At 41.3% G+C, this 25,356-nt stretch overlaps 1 protein-coding gene across 2 annotated transcripts in view; it reads left to right on the top strand.

Moving 5' to 3' along the window:
- Positions 1–25,356, top strand: part of c4b (complement C4B (Chido/Rodgers blood group)) — a 53,598-nt gene that overhangs the window by 20,228 nt on the left and 8,014 nt on the right. For both annotated transcript variants that reach the window (XM_079895655.1, XM_079895654.1), the window contains exons 35-40: positions 11,894–11,968; positions 12,055–12,157; positions 22,790–22,879; positions 23,014–23,106; positions 23,340–23,423; positions 23,614–23,746. In XM_079895655.1, coding sequence (XP_079751781.1) covers positions 11,894–11,968; positions 12,055–12,157; positions 22,790–22,879; positions 23,014–23,106; positions 23,340–23,423; positions 23,614–23,746 — 578 coding nt within the window. The remainder of the gene's footprint in view (positions 1–11,893; positions 11,969–12,054; positions 12,158–22,789; positions 22,880–23,013; positions 23,107–23,339; positions 23,424–23,613; positions 23,747–25,356) is intronic.

Raw genomic sequence — 25,356 nt, 5'->3', positions numbered from 1 at the left:
GTTACAACACAGAGTCGCGGTCGCCTGGATGATTTAAAGAAAATACTCCTAAAATTAATTACATTTTAGTATTAACAATAACTTTGACTAGAACTGAAAATAATTCAAATAAACACTGAATAAATACTCCATCTGTCACCTGACCCACGTACATGATTGACGAGACTGGTGTGTGTCGCAGGTCTCGCTCATTAACATTTGCTTCACCGGCCTCTCTCAGCTCCCTTGATTGCAAGTAAGGTTGGGTACACACCAAAAGATTTTTTACATCTTATAGGATTTTCAAAATGTGATAGACCAAAAACATGAGGACAAAAAATCCTAGATTTAACCGTTTTGCTCCTGTGTGTTGTGCCATGATGTGACAAAGACAGCACACCACACACGAACAGATTTTCAACCAGAATCTCAACTGTGAACACTGGAAATCTCGCAAAATTTTGCGAGACTTCAGACTAAGCATGGTGGACGATATGCAGGAAGAAACTGCGATGATAGTGTTTAGAATGATTTTCACAGAACACGTTGTATAAACATTCGTCCTGTTGCCACAAATCAACAAGCTGATCCTCCATCTCTGCTGTCCACATCAATTTCACTTTGTACTGCGCCATGATTGCGTTTGTAATGCTTCTGTCTTCCATCATCTCGCTTTCTGATTGGATATTTTTCATTTCACGTGATAATCTCGAGAGCGTGCGTGCATTTGTCCTCGGGGTTCCCCCCTCACATCAGGATTTCTGATCGTAAATATTCAACGTCCTTCCGAGCAGGTTCGGACACCCTTAACACACCTCACACCAAGGGAAAATCTGATAAGATAATCTGTAGAACCATCAAGATAATCGGGACATAGATAGGATTGTCGGAAGGGGGGAAATCGGCCCAAAATCAGCCCAATTATCTTTTGGTGTGTACTCAGCATAAATGGTTGTATATATGGGTTGTGTCAAAAAAAAAAAAAAGTTTAAAAACCACTGCATTACTGCACAAGATGCTGATCCTGCAGCCAGTGAGTCTGGTTCAGTTTTTGCTGTAGGCTAGTCCTGCAGTGCACCATTCAGAGTTTTAGTCCACTAAAGCCCGGGACATACCACTCTCGTCGGCTGCATCTCGGCCAAAAAGCTGCGCTTGAACACACTAAAATGACTAAAGCTGTCTGTCAACTAGCATGTGCTTTCTGCACCTGCTTGCAAATAAATATCTGTCTATATGATATCAATAGTCTATTTTTGTCATTCAAAAAGGGAAACCAAAACTGCAGATATACAAACCATAAACAAAGCAGTGCTTGCTTACTATTTTGAATATCAATGTAAATTAGCTCAAATTAGCTCAAGGGAAATATGAATAATTAATTATAACTTGTTATAATTGTTATGAAACTGCTCCGAGACACGAAGGTTGAGGATCCAAAAGCAGTATTTATTAAAAGGGTAATCCACAATTGTAATCCACATCCATGCAAAGGTCATACACAAAATAAACAATGACTGAGATAAGGGCAGAGGTAAACTGGGAAATCCAAAAGGCCAGACAGAAAAAAAGAAAGAAAAAAAACTCATGGGAAAACCAGGATACAAGGCTCAGAGATGCAGTACCAACAGACATGCAAGATCTATCAAGGAGTGACTGATAATCCAGGCTTTATATAGGCAGGGATAGCGAGATGATGCGACACAGAGAATGTGTAATAAGAAGAGAATTAGCACTCTCTGGTTACTTCCGATTTCTGGACTGGCTGCAGTAACACGTCTCTGTCCATGAGGGGGGCGCTCGCAGGCGAGTGCAGAATGAATGGAGGTCTATGGCGCTATACCCATCAAAATCCACTTTTCTCAGGATATAATTTTTTGTCTAGTAATTAGGGCCCGAGCACCGATGGTGTGAGGACCCTCTTGGAATTGCTCTGTTTATTATTAGGGCCCGAGCACCGATGGTGAGAGGACCCTATTGTTTTTGCTCCGTTTATTATTATTCTTCTTCTCCAAAGTGAATCGCTTTTTAGAGGGCCTAAACATGCTCGAAAACTCATGAAACTTTGCACACGCTTCAGAAGTGGTGAAAATTTACGTGTGATATGGTTTTCAGAATTGGGGGGGGCAAATTCGGTAAATTATTGCCCCCACATTTTGCCCCGGCTCCTGGTTTCACGTACAGGTATGAAATTTGGTACATACATGTAATGACCCAATACCTACAGAAAAGTCTCTTGGAGCATAGCCCTAAACACAACAGGAAGTGAGCTATTTTGAACTTCCTCCTGGATTTTGGGCATTTTTCGTAATTTCCTGATGTTGTACTTTAACGAACTCCTCCTACAGATTTGATCTGATACTCTTCAAATTTGGTGAGTGTAATCTTAAGGCCTTTGTGACGTTAAATTGCGAAGATCTAGAGTTTTCGTCGAAGGGTGTGCCCTCGGCGGCCTGACAAACATCTATCTATAAATTACAGGAACGTCTGTCTGTCTGTCTGTCTGTGTGTGTGTGTGTCTGTTCCTCGCATATCTCTCGAACCGTTAGTCCGATTGATTTCAAACTCGACAGGTGTCTTGCCACGGGCACGAGTAAGTGCAGTGCCAAGTTTGACATTGTTTGGATGAGAAATGCAAAAGATATCGTTAAATATATCATTTTTAGAAGGTTGTGGTTTAAAAATAAACATTCTGACATTAGAGAGTTGTATCGGTCAAAGAAGCCCCAAGAAGGCTGTGGTTTAAAAATAAACATTCTGACATAAACACTCAGTCAGCTACACTGTTTACTTCTGAATATTATAGTTTGGTTCCCGAACGTGATAAATCCATCTATCTATAAATTACAGAAACGTCCGTCTGTCTGTCTGTGTGTTATTCGCATATCTCTCGAATGTGAGATAACCACTAAATGTGTGAAAACCACTATTTTCTGTTTCAAACTTTCACATAGCATCTTTAGGTTATAACAACATTGAAAATCAAAATCTGGATTTGAATTTTTTAAGATTTATTATAAAAACGGATTATTTTTTCACAAAAATGCAATAAATTCATGACTTTTTTTTTTTTTTTTTAAATGCTATTAATCCATTGAATCAATATAAAGTTATTTTTGATCATATTGCCATCGCAAGAAATATCTCCTGAACTTTTTTGACGGCGATCAGCTCACAAAAACTGATTTTGCACGGGCACTTTGCACTGCTCCCTGAATCGAGGTGCTTATTCATTTGTGGATGTAAACTGAATCTGTAAGTCAGCTATGCTGTTAGTGTTTACTTCTGAATATTATATTTCATTCTGGTGCGCTTAACGTTGTCGCTACTGTGTAATAGTAGCCTATGCTATTCACCAACTAAACATATCCTATTCAATGCGTTCACAGTCTCTTTCACGGGCATCATTTGTAGTTGCCTATTCACAAACTGTTTGCTCAAGCATAGCGTTTTCTCGGAGTTCACTGTGTGCTTTTTACCATGCACAAATAAAAATGTCACTGAACTTTTGCTGTGTAATTGTAACAATGAGCACACACCAAACCAACAATTACTAAAAACACACACAAAAACTGATTTTGCACGGGCATTTTTTGCACTAGTTCACCCAATTTCGGCCTTTTGGTGATATATGCATGATCAGATAAGTTCAATATTAATGTTGCTTGCAGTTCTGATGTTGCTAGGCAACCACAGACAGCCTGCAGTAACTCAGGCATACAATTTTCAATCTGCCACAAACTTCACATGTTTGATAAGAGTCCTGTCCTGAACACATGCCAATGCTCATTATGATTATAGCAATAGCACCACCTGCTGGTAGCAGGAAGTGTGGCAAATACAAAACGTGCTCGAAAAATCATGAAACTTTGCACACGCTTCAGAAGTGGTGACAATTTACGTGTGATGTGGTTTTAAAAATTGGGTGGGGCAAAATGGCTTACTTATTGCCCCTACATTTTGCCCCGGCTCGACGTTTCACGTACAGGTATGAAATTTGGTACACACATGTAAAGACCCAATACCTACAAAAAAGTCTCTTGGAGCATAGCCCTAAACACAACAGGAAGTCAGTTATTTTGAACTTCCTGTCAGATTTTGGGCAGTTTTTGCCATTTCCTGATGTTGTACTTTAACAAACTCCTACAGTTTTGATCTGATCCTCTTCAAATTTGGTGAGTGTAATCTTAAGGCCTTTCCTAAAGGTGCCGGGTGGCGGTGGCAGGGGTGCGAGGGCCCTTTTCATCGCTGCTTGCAGCTTTAATTAGGGCCCGAGCACCGATGGTGAGAGGACCCTATTGTTTTTGCTCCGTTTATTATTATTCTTCTTCTCCAAAGTGAATCGCTTTTTAGAGGGCCTAAACATGCTCGAAAACTCATGAAACTTTGCACACGCTTCAGAAGTGGTGAAAATTTACGTGTGATATGGTTTTCAGAATTGGGGGGGGCAAATTCGGTAAATTATTGCCCCCACATTTTGCCCCGGCTCCTGGTTTCACGTACAGGTATGAAATTTGGTACATACATGTAATGACCCAATACCTACAGAAAAGTCTCTTGGAGCATAGCCCTAAACACAACAGGAAGTGAGCTATTTTGAACTTCCTCCTGGATTTTGGGCATTTTTCGTAATTTCCTGATGTTGTACTTTAACGAACTCCTCCTACAGATTTGATCTGATACTCTTCAAATTTGGTGAGTGTAATCTTAAGGCCTTTGTGACGTTAAATTGCGAAGATCTAGAGTTTTCGTCGAAGGGTGTGCCCTCGGCGGCCTGACAAACATCTATCTATAAATTACAGGAACGTCTGTCTGTCTGTCTGTCTGTGTGTGTGTGTGTCTGTTCCTCGCATATCTCTCGAACCGTTAGTCCGATTGATTTCAAACTCGACAGGTGTCTTGCCACGGGCACGAGTAAGTGCAGTGCCAAGTTTGACATTGTTTGGATGAGAAATGCAAAAGATATCGTTAAATATATCATTTTTAGAAGGTTGTGGTTTAAAAATAAACATTCTGACATTAGAGAGTTGTATCGGTCAAAGAAGCCCCAAGAAGGCTGTGGTTTAAAAATAAACATTCTGACATAAACACTCAGTCAGCTACACTGTTTACTTCTGAATATTATAGTTTGGTTCCCGAACGTGATAAATCCATCTATCTATAAATTACAGAAACGTCCGTCTGTCTGTCTGTGTGTTATTCGCATATCTCTCGAATGTGAGATAACCACTAAATGTGTGAAAACCACTATTTTCTGTTTCAAACTTTCACATAGCATCTTTAGGTTATAACAACATTGAAAATCAAAATCTGGATTTGAATTTTTTAAGATTTATTATAAAAACGGATTATTTTTTCCCAAAAATGCAATAAATTCATGACTTTTTTTTTTTTTTTTTAAATGCTATTAATCCATTGAATCAATATAAAGTTATTTTTGATCATATTGCCATCGCAAGAAATATCTCCTGAACTTTTTTGACGGCGATCAGCTCACAAAAACTGATTTTGCACGGGCACTTTGCACTGCTCCCTGAATCGAGGTGCTTATTCATTTGTGGATGTAAACTGAATCTGTAAGTCAGCTATGCTGTTAGTGTTTACTTCTGAATATTATATTTCATTCTGGTGCGCTTAACGTTGTCGCTACTGTGTAATAGTAGCCTATGCTATTCACCAACTAAACATATCCTATTCAATGCGTTCACAGTCTCTTTCACGGGCATCATTTGTAGTTGCCTATTCACAAACTGTTTGCTCAAGCATAGCGTTTTCTCGGAGTTCACTGTGTGCTTTTTACCATGCACAAATAAAAATGTCACTGAACTTTTGCTGTGTAATTGTAACAATGAGCACACACCAAACCAACAATTACTAAAAACACACACAAAAACTGATTTTGCACGGGCATTTTTTGCACTAGTTCACCCAATTTCGGCCTTTTGGTGATATATGCATGATCAGATAAGTTCAATATTAATGTTGCTTGCAGTTCTGATGTTGCTAGGCAACCACAGACAGCCTGCAGTAACTCAGGCATACAATTTTCAATCTGCCACAAACTTCACATGTTTGATAAGAGTCCTGTCCTGAACACATGCCAATGCTCATTATGATTATAGCAATAGCACCACCTGCTGGTAGCAGGAAGTGTGGCAAATACAAAACGTGCTCGAAAAATCATGAAACTTTGCACACGCTTCAGAAGTGGTGACAATTTACGTGTGATGTGGTTTTAAAAATTGGGTGGGGCAAAATGGCTTACTTATTGCCCCTACATTTTGCCCCGGCTCGACGTTTCACGTACAGGTATGAAATTTGGTACACACATGTAAAGACCCAATACCTACAAAAAAGTCTCTTGGAGCATAGCCCTAAACACAACAGGAAGTCAGTTATTTTGAACTTCCTGTCAGATTTTGGGCAGTTTTTGCCATTTCCTGATGTTGTACTTTAACAAACTCCTACAGTTTTGATCTGATCCTCTTCAAATTTGGTGAGTGTAATCTTAAGGCCTTTCCTAAAGGTGCCGGGTGGCGGTGGCAGGGGTGCGAGGGCCCTTTTCATCGCTGCTTGCAGCTTTAATTATTATTATTATTCTTCTCCGCATTGAATTGCATTTTTGAGGGCCTAAACATGCGCGAAAACTCACGAAACTTTGCACACGCGTCAGAACTGGCGAAAATTTACATCTGATATAGGTTTCAGAATTGGACGGGGCAAAATGGCTCGATAGCGCCACCTATAAAAGTTCAACGGAGTGCGCCTCCTGCAACGTTCCACGTACGTGCACGAAATTCGGTACATACGTGTAATGACCTAATACCTACAAAAAAGTCTCTTGGAGCATAGCCCTAAACACAACAGGAAGTCAGCCATTTTGAACTTCCTCTCAGATTTTTGTGCAGTTTTTGCCATTTTCAGGCCTCGTACTTTAACGAACTCCTCCTACAGTTTTAATCTGATCATCTTCAAATTTGGTGAGTGTAATCTTAAGGCCTTTGCGACGTTAAATTGCGAAGATCTTGAGTTTTCGTCGAAGGGCGGGTCCTCGGCGGCCTTACAAATTTCGATGTTTCGCCATGAAACAGGAAGTTGCTGTAACTCAGGCATGGAATGTCCAATCTCCCCCAAACTTCACACGTTTGATAAGAGTTCTGTCCTGAACACATGGCCATGCTCATATTCAGTTATAGTCATAGCGCCACCTGCTGGCAACAGGAAGTGACATGTTTAACACTGTTATGGACTCCTAATAACATATAAAAAAGTGCCAGCAAGTGCGAAACATGCTAACAACATACTAGAAGCATGCTAAAACATGCTAGCAAACTCTTAGCTAAGTGCTAAAGCATGCTATTATTGCAATTAAATAGGAATTTGCTGTAACTCAGGCATGGAATGTCCAATCTGCCCCAAACTTCACACTTTTGATAAGCGTTCTGTCCTGAACACATCTACATGATAATATTCAGTTATAGTAATAGCGCCACCTACTGGCAACAGGAAGTGTCATGTTTAACACGTTGATGCCATTCTAGCAACATGTTAAAAATGCCATTGAGGTCTAAACATGCTAGAAACATGTTAAAACATGCTAGCAATACTTAGCTAAGTGCTAAAGCATGCTAATTCAATGAAACAGGATGTTGTTGTTACTCAAGAAGGCAATGTCCAATATGCGCCAAACTTCACACTTTTAATAAACGTTCTGTCCTGAACACATGACCATGCTCATATTCAGTTACAGTCATAGTGCCACCTGCTGGCAACAGGAAGTGACATGTTAAACACTGTTGTGGACATATAAAAACATATAAAAAAAGTGCCAGCAAGTGCTAAACATGCTAACAACATACTAGAAACATGCTAAAACATGCTAGCAAACACTTAGCTAAGTGCCAAAGCATGCTATTGCTGCAATTAAATAGGAATTTGCTGTAACACAGGCATGGAATGTCCAATCTGCCCCAAACTTCACACGTTTGATAAGAGTCATGGCCTGAACACATCTACATGAGAATATTCAGTTATAGTAATAGCGCCACCTGCTGTCAACAGGAAGTGACATGTTTAACACTGTTGTGGTCTCCTAATAACATATATAAAAGAGCCAGCAAGTGCTAAACAGGTTAGCAACATACTAGAAACATGCTAGCAAACACTTAGCTAAGTGATAAAGCATGCTATTACTGCAATTAAATAGGAATTTGCTGTAACTCAGGCATGGAACGTCCAATCTGCCCCAAACTTCACATGTTTGATAAGAATCATGGCCTGAACGCATGCCTATGCTCAAATTCAGTTATAGTAATAGCGCCACCTACTGGCAACAGGAAGTGACATGTTTAACACGTTGATGCCGTTCTAGCAACACGTTAAAAATGCCATTGAGTTCTAAACATGCTAGAAACATATTAAAACATGCTAGCAATACTTAGCTAAGTGCTAAAGCATGCTAATTCAATGAAACAGGACTTTGTTGTTACTCAAGAAGGCAATGTACAATCTACCCCAAACGTCACACGTTTGATAAGAGTTATCTCTTGAACACATGTCCATGCTCATATTTAGTTATAGTCATAGCGCCACCTGCTGGCAACAGGAAGTGACGTTTAACACTGTTCTTGACTCCTAATAACATATAAAAAAATGCCAGTAGGTGCTAAACATCCTACCAACATACTAGAGACATGCTAAAACATAATAGCAAACACTTAGCTAAGTGCTAAAGAATGATATTACTGCAATTAAATATGAATTTGCTGTAACTCAGGCATGGAATGTCCAATCTGCCCCAAACTTCACACTTTTGATAAGCGTTCTGTCCTGAACACATGACCATGCTTATATTCAGTTACAGTCATAGCGCCACCTGCTGGCAACAGGAAGTGACATGTTTAACACTGTTGTGGACTCCTAATAACATATAAAAAAGTGCCAGCAAGTGTTAAACATGCTAACAACATACTAGAAACATGCTAAAACATGCTAGCAAACTCTTAGCCAAGTGCTAAAGCATGCTATTATTGCAATTAAATAGGAATTTGCTGTAACTCAGGCATGGAATGTCCAATCTGCCCCAAACTTCACACTTTTGATAAGAGTCATGGCCTGAACACATCTACATGAGAATGTTCAGTTATAGTAATAGCGCCACCAACTGGCAACAGGAAGTGACATGTTTAACACGTTGATGCCGTTCTAGCAACATGTTAAAACATGCTAACAATGCTTAGCTAAGTTCTAAAGAATGCTAATTCAATGAAACATGACTTTGTTGTTACTCAAGAAGGCAATGTCCAATTTGCACCAAACTTCACATGTTTGATAAGAGTTCTGTCCTGAACACACATCCATGCTCATATTCAGTTATAGTCATAACGCCACCTACTGGCAACAGAAACTGACATGGTTAACACAGTAATGCAGTACTAACCACATAATTATTGTGTACTAAGCATGCTAGAAACAGACTGAACATGCTAGCAACACTTAGCTGAGTCATGAAGCATGCTATTATCACCATTATACAAAACATTTTGTAACTGACTTTGACATACTCTTACTATATATACCTCCTTAAATGTACATTTCCCAACCATGCTCTGCCTTCCTAAAGCCACCGAGTGTTGATGGCACGGGTGCGAGGGCCCTTTCATCGCTGCTTGCAGCTTTAATTTGAATATTGTATTCGAAAGGAGATGCAAAGAAATTACACATTGCTGGGTGTTAGATTTTTTAGAGTCACTTATTTGCCTTAAAAAGTCTTTTAAAGTGTCAATGACGTCATACACATCGCACGACCAGAGATACTGCTTTACGGCAATCCTTCAGTCACTTTGGTGCTTTCGTGCTCTGCACTTTCTTTTCTCTCGAGGCATCGACAACACAGCTGACACAGGTAAATACATGTGCTAGACGAGTTTTTGTTTTGTTTGTTTCTGGTCCCGCTTCGGATGCTATGATGCCATCAAGCGGTATCTCTGGTCGTAATCAGTCCTTTACTGACTAATCAGCGTTCATTAGCAGAATGCTAGCGTGTTATGGGCAACAACAACTCAACCTGTAAGAAATCAAAAGGACATAAGTACTCGTTCATTCAACTTTCGACCTATAACCCATGTTGAACTTGCAAAAACTACTTGCAAAAAGATTTCTCAACGGCAATCGGGTGAAAGAGACAAATTTAGCCGTCTAGCCCCATAGACTCCCATTCATTTTGCACTCATGGGCGATCGCCCCCAGTGGAACTCTGGTGGAACTACAACCAAAATTCGGTACAGTAGGACTTAATAGGGAGTGCGCAGGCTCTCCGTAGACAGGCTCTGATGCGACAGCTGAATGCAATCATGTATGATCAGACTGGGCAGTGAATTATGGGTAATGAAGTCCTTGAGGGAGTAAAAATAATCTGGGGTAGAGTGCCCTCTGGTGGCAATCACGGGCACTCTAACTGGTGACTGTGACAATAATTAACTATAAATATTTGGATCAGTTAATATAATTAACTTAATGTAGCAGAATTAATATTACAATCAATTAACCTGTTTGTCCAGCAAACACTGAGGGCCCTATCTTGCACTCAGCGCAATTGACTTTGTACACCGACGCATGTATCATTCCTATTTTGCACCCGCGCACAGCGGACTTTTCCCTCCACAGACGCACGTCGGTTAACTAAGAAATACACTTGCGCTCCCCGGGGCGGTTCAGCGCAAAGAGGAGGCGTGTTCCGGCGCAAACGTTCACTCATGCTATTTTGCAGGTTTAGAAAACAATTCCGCCACTGACCGAAAAAAACTAGTTTAAAGTAAGTGGCGCGTTGCGCATTCTATTTTAAGGGCGCATACACTTTGATTCTCTCATCTACACAAAAGCAGCGGTTTTCATTTTTGCAAATCATAAATTATTCCGATAGATAGATAGATAGATAGATAGATAGATAGATAGATAGATAGATAGATAGATAGATAGATAGATAGTTTATTATAAAAGCATACAGTACATCTAGCTTACACATTTACTATCATTCGCCTGTTTAACCTAAGTTAATTTGGGTGCGTTTCTCCATCCCCAACGTCCCTGACGAGAAGGTCGGTCTCCTCGGCTATGAACTGCTCCTGGCGCACGCCTGGCAAATCCGCCGTTATAATAGGAATCCACTATAGAACAAGCGCGCCTGCTCTTAAAGGGAATGTGAGATGACGCTCTGATTGGTTTATTTCACGTTACACCCAAACCACACCTATGAATAATGAAGCTACTTCAGACCAACCCATTTTAGATTTGCGTCGGGCGCAAGAGTCATTTATCCCGCCGGTATAATAGCAACAGCGCCCAAGACCCGCCCACAAAGTTACTTACGTTTTGCGCTTGATACTTGCGTTTCAGATCGTTAAAATAGGGCCCTGAGTGTGATACAAACAAGACTTTACTAACTACATTAAACGCTTAAACTAATCTAACATACACACACATACATACAGTTTACCAAGGGATAGAGAGCTGAAGCAGATTACAGGAAAGCGAGAAGTTATAGTATTATTTGAAATTCAGCAGATCAACAGCCTTGAGCAAACCATCAGTTTTTAGTTCCAACACACCCTTTAAAAGCCGCCCGATGTTCAAAAACAGCCCAACATTGCGCAACTGCCGACCGTATGCTCTGTGTGTCCTGGCCTTTAGATCAAATCCATTAATATTGCTGTTCATTATAAAACTATTTATATTCATTTTAAAACTATTTTGAGAGTTGTCGTGATTGAAATAATCATTGAAAATGTGTAATTTCCGTCTTTATCCTATGTTTTAACATTTATTTGTCTGTATCTTATGATGGACTTAGTGGTCTGCATTTTGCTTTCTTCTGTTGTTTCAATTTTTCTCTTATTTTCTGTAACTTTCTCTCCAACAGCTGAAAGACCTGGTGGACAGATATATTTCTCACTATGAGCTCACACGTGGAAGAGTGCTGTTGTACTTCAATGAGGTGACATGAGCACAAACACACAGTCATAGTTAATCATATTTCTCTATTATATAGAAAAATTCAAACTTGTCTCTCTCACCCCTCAGATAGATGAAGGTGAGACCTGTATAGCATTCGGAGCTAAGCAAAGTGTGCCCATTGGATTAGTTCAACCAGCTCCTGCTACATTTTATGATTACTATGAACCAGGTAAGCTATTCCTATATTTCAATTAAAATGTATTTTACAGAACCATAACAATTGCACTTGTTGTTGATGTCACTTTTGAGACATTTTTTTTTATATATAAATATTGAATAAGGGGGCATAATATAAAAAATGTCAGGGTGATACATGTAACACTTCACCACAGCGGAGATTAAGGATAAGTGGGAGTTAACACAGGAATCAAACAGATGAGTAATAAAGGGTAAGTAATAAGTATGCAGGCATGAGATATTACGAGATAAGGGTGTGAAACATTGGAGGGAAGTGATCCAAGATCGCGGAGATCACAAACAAGTAAGTATAACAGGTAAATCGAGTCTTTTCAAATACTAGGAATCACAGGAGAACTGAGAATAGCAATCACCCATTCATCCATACATATTCGTCCAAAAAACAGGGAAACAGGTCAATTTAGCTCAAATGGTATTATTTATTAATTTATAGGGAATTTTGAACGGGCCATAACTATCAAATCTGTAGCGGATAATTATATCGAAACTATAGTGAAACTACGGTGACCCAGTAGTGCAAAACACAACAAAATTTAAAAAGCAAACAAAAGTTCACAACACAACTAAATCAAGCCACAACACAACGAAAACAAGCCACAACACAATGAAATCAAGCCACAACACAACGAAAACAATCCACATCACAAAGAAATCAAGCCACAACACAATGAAATCAAGCCACAACACAACGAAATCAAACCACAACACAACAGAAATGCTCCCGACCACTAGGGGGCTCTCTAAAGTTAGTTTTTTTCTTGCCACTGTTCTATAGAGTCGACAGTCTTACAAATATATCAATACCACAAAGTCTTACAAATATATCAATACCACGAAATCTTACAAATATATCAATACCACGAAGTCTTACAAATATATCAATACCACGATTAGTTTTAACAGTATGTAACCATTGTATATCGAAATGAAATGTGAATTCAAAGGGCCCTATCATATACCCGGAGCAATGCAGGTAGTTTTTTGCTAGTTTCAGCCTGACGCAGTTATCATTTTCACGTCCTGCACCACGTTGTTTAAATAGCAAATGTATTTGCACCCATCTGTGCGCCCATGGGCGTGCTGGTCTGAAAACGAGGTGTGTTCAGGCGCATTGATGACACGTTGCTATTTTAAACTAGCAATAGTGTATTCAAACATGCCCTAACTGTCTAACTTATGTTTGCTTTTTAAATTTCATGGGTTGTACACTACTGGGTTACTGTAAAAAACACAATTAATAAGAACAGTAACAAGATCAGAAGTTTAAAACATTAAATTTGTAAGCACATAACACAAGAACACTTCTCTTTAAAATAAAAACAAGACTTTATTGATTATTCTCACACATAAAACTAATATCTGACACAAAAACAAATGCACACACACATTCACATGAGTTGCAGAAACAAAGAAAGTGAGGAAAGAATGAGTTTTAAGAGAGGGACATTATAAAATCCCAAGTTTCTATCAACATATGCACATTATAAGACCTGACCTGAATGAACCATAAATTATTAATTTAACCATTCTATCATTTCTTATGCAGGGTTATTAAATTTTATATCAATGTACCAGTTCAGCTAGGATCTAGAGGTATTACTTGCTTTTGTTGTTTATGTCTTTAATGGGGATTCCCTTCGTCGGTGTCCTTTGCTGAAAAATACATTTCCAGGTTTGTTGATTCGCTGGAGGGATTCTTGCATCTGGAGTAAGGTATTGGGAAGCCAATCACGTTCTGGTGCTTTGGTGGATGAATGAAACAGAGAATTGTGGCTGAAGTTTGAAGTTTGAGGAGGGCAAAGACTATAGGGTTGTTGACTGAAGCTTTGTGGATGCTTTGCCAAAACTTTACCTAGAAAGCGAGACTCTCAGTGGAAAAGAAAATAATTTAAGTAAATTAAGTAGTTAGATGACTTGCATAATGCTTTTCAGTGTTAACCTCCGTCTTAACACATTTTCAGGTCTCCCTATATCTGATCCAGAGTTTCCGCTAGAAAAAAAATGGTGCCGGTCAAAGTGACCGGCAGAGGTTTCGTTTTCCGGACATTTTGATGATATGCCAGTCAAATATCGCCTCTTAATTAAAGTTGAGGAAAACTGGAGGCAGGCTATGTAACTTAAAAAATGACATAATCAGGCCGTATAGAATGCAACATGTTTATTAGCCTAACTTTCAAATAGACGGAAGAAAACATGAACGTCCGATTGGAGTCAATCAACGCCAATTGTTTTTACTATGGTTTCACATTCATAGTTTAACAAACCAATCCCCCTTCCCCACATAAAATATCTGAATAGTAGCCTATTGTTTTTACTCAAGCAAACTTCCCAGTGTCTCTCCACAACTTGCCATGCGCATAAGCCGCGTAACCTTGTTCTCCGCAAGGCGACTTCGCTGCTTCGTCTTGATCCGATTCTGCAGCGAGAACCCCCTCTCTGCAGGAACACTCGAGACCCATTTTCTACAATGGTTTTGTACGTTTCTTCATTCGGATCTATTTGCGATCCATTCCATTCTAAACAAACAACGCAGTTTATATGTTTCGTCCTTGTTTCATTATTCATTAAGATAATAATTAATAAATGCACGCATAATTATCAGTGAACTTGATAAATGTTGCAGATATGTTTTGCTATGCATGCACAAACAAATGCCTTTCAACTTATGTGTGCAAAATTCAGAATAAAATGAATGTGCAGCAATTTGTACAAATAGAGAGTCTGTCTACTATAGGTGTTGTAGCCATTAAATAAGCTCATTTAGTTTAATATTTGTTAAAATATTATAATGTTATTTTTTAATCTATGTTGATTATGAAAAGTGAACCTCACGAGTAAGATAGGATGCACAATATATCGAGAGACATGGCGTGGGTCAGACATGATTTTGACCACTTAATTAAGTTTTGTTTTGTAGAAAGCCTTTTTTGAAGTGAATTTCGTTTTGTATAAATTGTATCTTAATTTTAATTTTTTTTTTATCAACCAATTGCCTGGATTTAATAAATAAATAGCAGACAATAGGCCTAATCATGGAGGCGCCCGCTCGGTCACTTGCATTGCTCGTGAACTGGAGCGCATCTCATCCTAATTTAACGAAACTCAGCGTAGGCCTCACAGACATGAAATATATCTTAAGAAAGCTTGAAATGTCTTTTTAACAATTTAAAACGAAAAGAAATAGGCTACTCTCTGATTATGTAATCCATGATGTGCATTTCTCTCTATAGGCGCGTTCACTACGGAGATGGCGATCGTCAACTTCATCTTTACAGCTGTTGTTGCTGTTAATAAACTAAAAATAATAGGCCTATAATTTTATTAAACAATAAATTAAATGAAATTGTAATTGTATTAAAAAAGCAACAAAAAAAATCCTGTTTAAGTTTTTTTTTTTTTTTTTTACCTATGCTAATTACGCATTAAATTCAGGTAGGCTACTGAGTCGCTGTCCTCAGTGCCCAGAAAAGCGCTGAAACGGAGATGAAGGGGAACCCGTTTTTATTTATTTTTTATTTTTTGGCTTATTTTAACTGGCCCATCCAGTTTTCTGGAGGCCCACCTACAATCAAAATCCTGGGCCCGCTAGTGCTTCGCAGCGGTCTGTTATCAAGAAATAACAGACCACATTCCACATTGGAATTCAACCAAGCCATGTAATAATGTTTAATAACTTTCAAACGGTAGAGCCTGTTCCTTTATAACATAGCCAAAGGTTGGTGTATTTTTGCTTTATACATTTTAGGCTTATTCTCAAATTCAGATTGTGTTGGGGGGCGGGATTATTAGGCAATTTTAATCGGACAATTTGACCGGAGAGATTTAATTTTGTCGGACATTTCATTTTTTTTCCGGCCAATGTCCGGCAATTACCGGACAACGGAAACCCTGATCTGATCTCAACTCTGGTTCTCTTCATCTCATATAATTCTTTGTTTGTGTCCTGAGTGTTTGTCCAAGCCTTCGGATGAGTTCTGACTAATAAGGTATCATCTTTGGTTCGTGGTGTGACTATTTCTACTCCTCTCACATAAATTATGTTATCTGATTTGTCACATGGTCTCTTAACTTTCCCGCTCTAGCAGGGGATCATTTAAACAAGTATTTTATAATGAGAGTGCAATAAATTTTCACAGATTTGATCCATGCTATAATTAAAGAAATAAGAAATAATTTACACACCTAGTAAACAAGACACTTTCCAATAAACCATTCAATCGTTATTACAATTGCATGAATTATGTGTGATCTAAGCATAATAGTAACACATATAGGTTGTAGACATGATATAGAATTATGCAGTTGAATGACGTTTAATTATAAGTCAGTCTAGCATTGTTTTGGTTTACAGTCTACATTCTGATGCAGTCTAAGTGGTTTTTAGGAGATTTCTTTCCTGTGTTTAAAGCTCAGGTCAAACAGAGGTCTTTGAAAAGACTGTCGGTTTTGGATCTCTGTATTGGGAATCAAACCTCCCTTTGGCGTTAACTCATGGTTTTCCTTGTGAGGCTCAAGATGTGCCATCTCTTCCACCATTAGTCATGGGTTAACTGTCATGGCTCGAAAGGAACAGTCAAGGATTCAATAGCAAGTGAATACTGGTGTTTATTAACACAAAAGTATAGAGGTAGTGCAGGTCAAAATAACAGGCAGACAACAGTTCGCAGGCTCGGCAACGCAGGACTCAGTGGGCAGACGGCAAACGGAAGAACCGCAAATGATCCTCAGAACAGGCAGAAGAATCACAGAACAGGAACACAGGAACTCGCGTCCGATCCTCAGAACAGGCAGACGAATCACAGAACAGGAACACAGGAACTGGAGTGAGGAGAAAAGACTGTGAGCTGAAGCCTGAAACCTCCACAACCATCTGACAAAGACAAGATGAGGTGACAAACAATATATACTGTAGGACATTCTCATTCAAAACAGCTGGCGCTGATCAGCTCATCAGCGGAGATAACGAGCCGTGCTGATGAGCTGCGCCCATTCATACAACACGCACTCACATAGCGAGGGCGAGTCAATGAATCTATGAATCGTGACAGTACCCCCCCCCCCTCCTAGGAACGCCGCCTGGCGTTCCCAGACACCCTTACCTGTCGATTGTAATCATCGATAAGGGAGTGGTCCAGGATGTCCCTAGCAGGAACCCAACTTCTCTCCTCCAGACCGTAACCCTCCCAGTCCACCAAGTACTGGAAACCGCGTCCCCTCCGTCTTGAGTCCAGTATACGATTAACCGAATTTGTAGGTTCCCCATCTACGAGTCGCAACGGGGGGGGGACCGGGTCAGGCGGATTAATGTGAAAACAAAAAACGGGCTTTATTTTAGACACATGAAAGACGGGATGAATTCTCCTGTACGCTGGAGGAAGGTTGAGGCGGACTGCCACCGGACTAATGATTTTGGTGACAGTAAACGGGCCAATGAATTTGGGAGCAAGTTTATTAGAAACGGAGCGGAGAGGAATGTTTCTGGTTGAAATGCCACACTTTTTGACCTGCGACGTATACGGGAGGCTTAGACCGGTGGCGATCGGCTTTAGCCTTGGTGCGCGCCCCCACCTGGAGTAGAGTCTCACGGGCTCTAGTCCATGTGCGGTGACACCTCTGGACAAAGGCGTGAACGGAGGGGACCGCGACTTCGGATCCAGACTGGGAAAAATTGGTGGCTGGTAACCTACACTACACTCAAACGGAAAAAGGCCCGTGGACGACACTGGCAACGTATTGTAAGCGTACTCCACCACTGAAAGTTGTTGACTCCAAGAGGAAGGATTCTTGGAGACCAAACATCGTAACACCCTTTCCAGATCTTGGTTGGCTCTCTCGGTTTGACCATTGCTCTGGGGATGAAACCCTGAGGACAGGCTGACAGTCGCTCCCAGTAACTTACAAAACTCTCACCAAAATTTGGACACGAACTGGGGTCCTCTGTCAGAGACCACGTCCATCGGGAGGCCATGTAAGCGAAATACGTTATCAACAACGGTCAACGCTGTCTCCATGGCTGAGGGTAATTTGGGCAAGGGAATAAAATGAGCCGCTTTCGAGAACCGGTCCACTACGGTCAAAACGACCGTATTGCCCTGAGAGGGTGGGAGGGCGGTGATAAAATCTAGAGCTACGTGGGACCAGGGTCTCGAAGGGACAGGTAGCGGTTGAAGTAACCCATCTGGGGGTCGATTGGAAGTCTTACCAGTGGCACAAACCGAGCAAGCCAAAACAAAACTGTGAATGTCACGAGCCATCAGTGGCCACCAGAACCGTTGCTTGACTAAAAAAGTAGTGCGATTAACTCCTGGATGGCAAGCCACGTTGGAACAATGACCCCACTGAATAACGTCGGACCGTAATCACTCCGGCAAAAACAAACGATTCGGTGGGCAACCAGGCGGCGGCGTTACCCCTTCTAAGGCTGACTTGACCTTCGACTCAACCTCCCATGTGAGTGTGGAGACAAATAGGGTCTCGGGTAAAATGCACTCGGGAGTAGACGGGCGATCGGAACGGTCAAAAATGCGCGATAAAGAGTCGGGTTTGATGTTTTTGGGCGGTACGAGAGAGAAAAATCAAAACGACCAAAAAAAAGTGCCCACCAAGCCTGCCTGGAGTTCAATCTTTTGGCGGTTCTGATATATTCCAGGTTCTTGTGATCGGTCCAGACGATAAAAGGTACTCCCGACCCTTCTAACCAATGATGCCATTCTTCCAACGCTAACTTTACTGCCAACAACTCTCTGTTACCAATGTCGTAGTTACGTTCGGCAGGCAATAAACGACGGGACAAAAACGCGCAGGGATGCATCTTGTCGTCTGTGGGAGAACGCTGGGACAGCACTGCTCCTACCCCCACCTCTGACACATCGACCTCCACCACGAACTGACGTGATGGATCAGGGGCAATAAGGATGGGGGCTGAAACGAAGCGGCCTTTCAGTTTAGCAAACACAGCCTCAGCTGTGTCTGACCACCTGAACGCCGTTCTGGGGGAGGTCAAGGCAGTCAGAGGTGCGGCTAGTTGGCTGAAGTTGCGAATAAAACGCCGGTAGAAGTTGGCGAACCCCAGAAACCTCTGTAGGGCCTTACGGGAATCTGGACTTGGCCACTCCACCACAGCCTTAACCTTCTCAGGGTCCATCCGTATTCCCTCAGACGAAATGATGTACCCTAGGAAAGGAACAGACTGTGCATGAAAATCGCATTTCTCCGCCTTGACAAAAAGCCCATTCTCTAGTAACCTTTGGAGCACTCGTCTGACGTGTTGAACGTGCTCCTGGAGAGACGAAGAAAAAATCAATATGTCATCCAGGTAAACATATATGAACTGATCTACCATGTCTCTCAACACGTCATTGACGAGTGCCTGGAAGACCGCTGGGGAGTTGGAAAGGCCGAACGGCATAACCAAATATTCAAAGTGCCCCCTGGGGGTGTTGAACGCGGTCTTCCACTCATCCCCTTTCCTGATGCGAACCAAATGATATGCATTATGTAAATCAAATTTTGTGAAGACTGATGCTCCCTGCAACCTCTCGAAAGCTGAAGACATCAACGGCAAAGGATAAGTATTCTTTACCGTGATGCTGTTCAACCCCCGGTAATCAATACAAGGTCGCAGAGAACCATCCTTTTTCCCCACAAAAAAGAATCCCGCCCCCGCTGGAGAAGAAGAAGGGCGGATGAACCCCGTTGCTAGAGAATCAGAAATATACTTCTCCATAGCCTCCCTTTCTGGAGCAGAAAGCGAATATAACTTGCCCTAGGCGGAGACGTACCTGGAAGTAAATCTATAGCACAGTCATAGGGACGATGCGGAGGAAGAGAAGCAGTCCGGGACTTACTGAACACTTCCTTCAGGTCGAGGTACTCCGGTGGCACGTTAGACAGATTCACTGGCTCCTCCTGCAACACAGAACAAGAAACAGACGGAACAGCAGACGAAAGACATGAGGCATAACATAGATTACTCCAACCGGATACAGAGTTCCGACCCCACTCTATCCTGGGTCCGTGTTTAGCCAACCACGGATGACCCGGGACAATGGGAGCGTGAGGTGACTGGGTGAGGTAGAGTGAGATCCTCTCAGAGTGGTTACCCGAGGTGATGAGTGTGATGAGACCAGTGACGTGAGTAATGCCCGGGAGTTCCTGTCCATTTAGCACGTGGATAGTGATGGTGTGTTCCAGAGCCGTGATGGGGATGTGAAGCTTGCGAGCCAATGAAAAGTCCATAAGATTACCCTCCGCTCCCGAATCCACCAGCGCCTGGCCGTTGAAGGAGCGGTCTGCCCACTGGAGTCTCACCGGGAGGAGGGTGGCATTCGAAGGTCTGGTCATGGATATCCCGCCCGACAGTAGTCTCCGTCCTACCGCCGGGCTTGGCCTTTTAAAGGACAGGTGGAAATGAAGTGGCTGGCCTCTCCACAGTAAAGACACAGACCTCTCGAACGGCGATGTTCTCTCTCCTCCCGGGAGAGCCGTGCTCGACCTACCTGCATGGGTTCAGGATCGTTTGAGGGACTGACCGTGTTCACTCCTCTGAGACCGGGAAACTCCGTGAAATCCACCACTGGAGTCGGATACGGTCAATTCTCTCTCTGTTGTAGACGTGCATCGACCCGTAGTGCCAGTTCAACCAGTTCATCAAGAGTCTTGGGTAATTCCAACGTGTAAATCTCCTTCTGAACACGGTCAGCCAACCCATGCAGGAACATGTCCCACTGCGCCTCCTCGTTCCATTTGCACTCGGCGGCCAACGTCCGGAACTGGATGGAATAGTCGGAAACAGAGTTGTTGTTCTGATGGAGATCTGCAAGTTGGCGGGCCGCCTCGCGTCCGACGACCCCGCGGTCGAACACGCACCTCATCTCCTGCTCGAGTGCTTGGAACGAGGAGCAGCAGCTGTGTTGATTTTGCCACACCGCTGTTCCCCACAGAGCCGCGCGTCCAGACAACAGTGTCATGACTAGTGCCACTTTACTCTCCTCGGAGGAAAACGTCACAGGCTGAAGAGAGAAGTAAATTGAAAATTTGGTTAAAAAAGTTTGCCACATATTAGGTTCTCCTGAATACCTCTCGGGGGTGGGGATGCGCGGCTCCGGTCGGTTGATGTTGAGATTTTCCGAGGGGAACAGGTGGGGGCGGTGCTGGCGCAGTGGGACCTCTCAGACGTTGTAATTGAGAGGTGAGCTCGGACACCTGCGTTACCAGAGCCTGTAATCTGCCTGAATCTGTTCATCCTGACGATCCATGGTCAGATGGTTCTGTCATGGCGCGAAAGGAACAGTCAAGGATTCAATAGCAAGTGAATACTGGTATTTATTAACACAAGTATAGAGGTAGTGCAGGTCAAAATAACAGGCAGACAACAGTTCGCAGGCTCGGCAACGCAGGACTCAGTGGGCAGACGGCAAACGGAAGAACCGCAAACGATCCTCAGAACAGGCAGAAGAATCACAGAACAGGAACACAGGAACTCACGTCCGATCCTCAGAACAGGCAGACGAATCACAGAACATGAACACAGGAACTGGAGCGAGGAGAAAAGACTGTGAGCTGAAGCCTGAAACCTCCACAACCATCTGACAAAGACAAGACGAGGTGACAAACAATATATAGGACATTCTCATTCAAAACAGCTGGCGCTGATCAGCTCATCAGCTGAGATAACGAGCCGTGCTGATGAGCCGCGCCCATTCATACAACACGCACTCACATAGCGAGGGCGAGTCAATGAATCCATGAATCGTGACATTAACTGGCTTAATCTGACATGTTAATAGTTCCTTCTTTTCTAACTATCCCTTACAAGCGCTCTTTAGAAGAGTTAGTTAGTTAGCTTAGACTAGATGGCGCCGAATTGACAGGTCTCTTATTTATGGCCCTGGATTGTTGATTTGAACTCTCTATAGGATTCTGATTCTTGGCCAGTTTGAACAAATCATCCCTGTCTGATCCACTCTCAGTTCCTACACAGGTGATATTTCAAGTAACTAGAGTCTTCTTACAGGAATTTTACTGGAGAGCTCAGGCTCACAATCGTCCAAATAACATCTAAAAACCAAGGGAAACCGGTAATATCTCAGGTAAGTAGTCAAGAGTCACTTATCGCATTATTTAGGAAAGGAATCCAAAAACACAGCAATTATAGGAAGGAGAGTGAGTTCATGAAACCTTCAACAAGGCCAGATGCGGACTGTGTGACAGCGTGAGAGTTTTAAGCCATTGAAATGAGCGTGTAATGAGGTGGTGTATAGAATTAGAACTCCGGCAAGGAGAGCCTGATGTGGTCAAAAAAATACAGCTGTTCTCATAATGATAATGGTGATAAAATCTTATTAAAAGAGGGTCATTCTTACAAGAAAACTATATATTTACTTTTTAATTGATGGTTACAACACATATATTTGGATTTGTTACACTGAAACCTTTCTTTAAAATGGTGTAAAAGTTTTTAAAACCATTTGAAACCAACATGAATTCGGAGTACATATCCAAAAACTTGTTTTAAACTAGATTTTCAAAAGCCCCCTTTCTTTATTGTGGATGCTCTGATTTGTCACTGATTTGTCACTATCAATCCCCATCGTTTTCACAGACAGGAGATGTTCTGTGCTGTACAGTGCCCCCAAGAGGAGCAACATGGTTTCTCTCCTGTGCTCAGATGATGTGTGCCAATGTGCAGAAAGTAGGTTCTCAGTTATCCATTATCAATTTAAACAAGACCATTTTAAAACCAGCATATAACTAATCTGATGATTTATTGTAGAATCAGTTTGAGTTGTATCTCATCAAAAAATCTAATCATCTCTGTGTCATCAGGGGGTTGTTTCACTGAGAAGAAAACAATTGACATGAAAATCCTCAAAAAGGACAGATTTGATTATGCTTGTTACGACTCCAACATTGACTATGGTTTGTGACTCATATTTATACAAGCAAACATTATAATAAAACCTAAAAGATTTTTAAGGGTCAAGTATTTTCAATAAAATATTTTAAAATTAAATTATATTATATTAATTATAATTATTAAAATTATTATAATTATAATTAAAATTATAATTATAATTATAAAAATTAAATAAAATTATATTAAAAGCTGGGGCACAAATGACATTTACTGATTCATATTCTTTTTATGACAGCACTTGAAGTCATTGTGGATTCAGTTTCTGAAGAGAGCAACTTTATATTATATTTAACATCTGTGAGCGAGGTCCTCCGAAATAGTAAGTAATCCTTTTTTTATTATTTATTCTAAAAATTATAGTATGAATGTTGCATGCATTAGAATAATCATGAGTGATACTGATCAAGTCATGAGCATTTTAGAAAAAAATGTATAAAGGACACTGTGCTGAGCTTGTTATTTTATTAGAAATGCACAGATAAATTAAGAGTTTAACCTCTAAACCTCAGTGGGAGACTTGGATGTGAACGCAGGCAGCACACGGGTGTTTGCCAAGAGAAAGCACTGCAAAGGTGAGCTGAAAGAGGGCGAGACTTACCTCATCATGGGCAATGATGGCCCCACCAAAGACTCGAGTGGAAAGTAAGTACATATTTTCATTTAGCAGTTGGATTTTCTGTAGAAATGTAAAGTGTGTGTTGTTGTTGTTGTTTTTTTTAATAGACCTATTGGCTATATTCCTATCAAGAACTATGAATTGCTACTAGCTGTGGTTAGGGTTAGGGACAGTCTCATCCTAGATGTTATTTGATTTTACAAAACCTTGTGTAATGCAGAATCACTATTATTAGTAGTACTATTAATAGAGTCACTATTTTTTGTAGACATGGGAAAAGACAAAGTTATGGAAGCTTGTTTTCATCAGAGAATAAAAATATATATATATTATTCGAGTTTAGTAGTAGTAGTAGTAGTAGTAGTAGTATAGTAGTATATTTTACTGTCCCTTTAGGGAAATTCTTTTTCACATTTCCAGAAACGCTTTTCATCGTACATATTCACGGCACATATAGACATACATATTTCATACACAATAGACATTTGACACAGACATATACTTATATCATTGGGGTTTACATGGGAAAAACATACATTATTTCACTGCATACAATTTATTTATCTGTGTGGCTTTGTCTTGTTGAGTGTTTGGATGGCTGAAGGGATTAGGCTTCTGCTAAAGCGAGTTTTATTGCACCTTATGCTTCTAAACCTCCTGCCAGAGGGTAGGAGTAAGAAGTAGTGGCTGAGTGGGTGAGTAATGTCCAGGGATATTACATGAGCGATACGTGTAATGGCTTTGGTGTTTAGTTCTTGTAGATTTGGAGTGTGCAAACCTATTATTTTGGTGGCAGTATTGGTTATCTGGGTAAGTTTGTTATGGTTTTTTACAGTAAGCATGTTGAAAAAGTATAATAGGATGGGTTGAACAATGCTGATATACAGTAGTAGGAGTAGATGGGGGGCAACATGAAGTCCTTTTAGTTTGCACACCGCTGACAGTCTTTGGGTTCCTTTTTTCTGTATGTCTGTTGTGTGATGTTCAAAGGTGAGGTTATTATCAATTGTGAGTCCAAGATATTTGAAGTGGTCTACTGTCCATACTGTTTCGTTGTTATAATGGGGTGGTGGGATTGTGCAGATCCAAAAGCCATTTCTTTTGTTTTGCTGATGTTGAGTTTGAGATAGTTATTTCCACACCACTGCATGAAGTGAGAGACTGTGTTAAGATATTCTTGGGTTGAATGAGTGTCTGTGAGGAGTCCAAGGATTGCAGTGTCATCGGCATACTTGAGGAATATGGTGTTGGATGAGGGGCTGGTACAGTCGTTTGTGTAGAGGGCGTAAAGGAAGGGGCTTAGAACACAGCCCTGCGGGGCTCCTGTGTTGGAGGTCAGTATAGGTGTGGTTGTTGTGCTTACCCGGACAGACTGTTGTCTGTTGGTGAGGAAGTTGTGGAGGAGATGGATCAGGCAGGAGGGGACATTGAGGTGGAGCAGTTTCTGGATCATTAGATGTCTCTGAATGGTGTTAAATGCAGAGCTGAAATCTGCAAACAGGATCCTGGCAGTCGTGCCTGGAGAATCCAGGTGTTGTAGGACGAGGTGCAACAGGCATGCTACAGCGTCCTCAGTGCCTCTCTTGGCCTTGTAGGCAAATTGGAGGGGATCCAGATGTGGACGGACGTGTGGCAG

The sequence above is a fragment of the Squalius cephalus genome (genome assembly GCF_949319135.1).
Source record: "Squalius cephalus genome assembly, chromosome: 15".
NCBI lineage: Eukaryota > Metazoa > Chordata > Actinopteri > Cypriniformes > Leuciscidae > Squalius > Squalius cephalus.
This window is presented reverse-complemented; position numbering and strand designations above follow the sequence as displayed.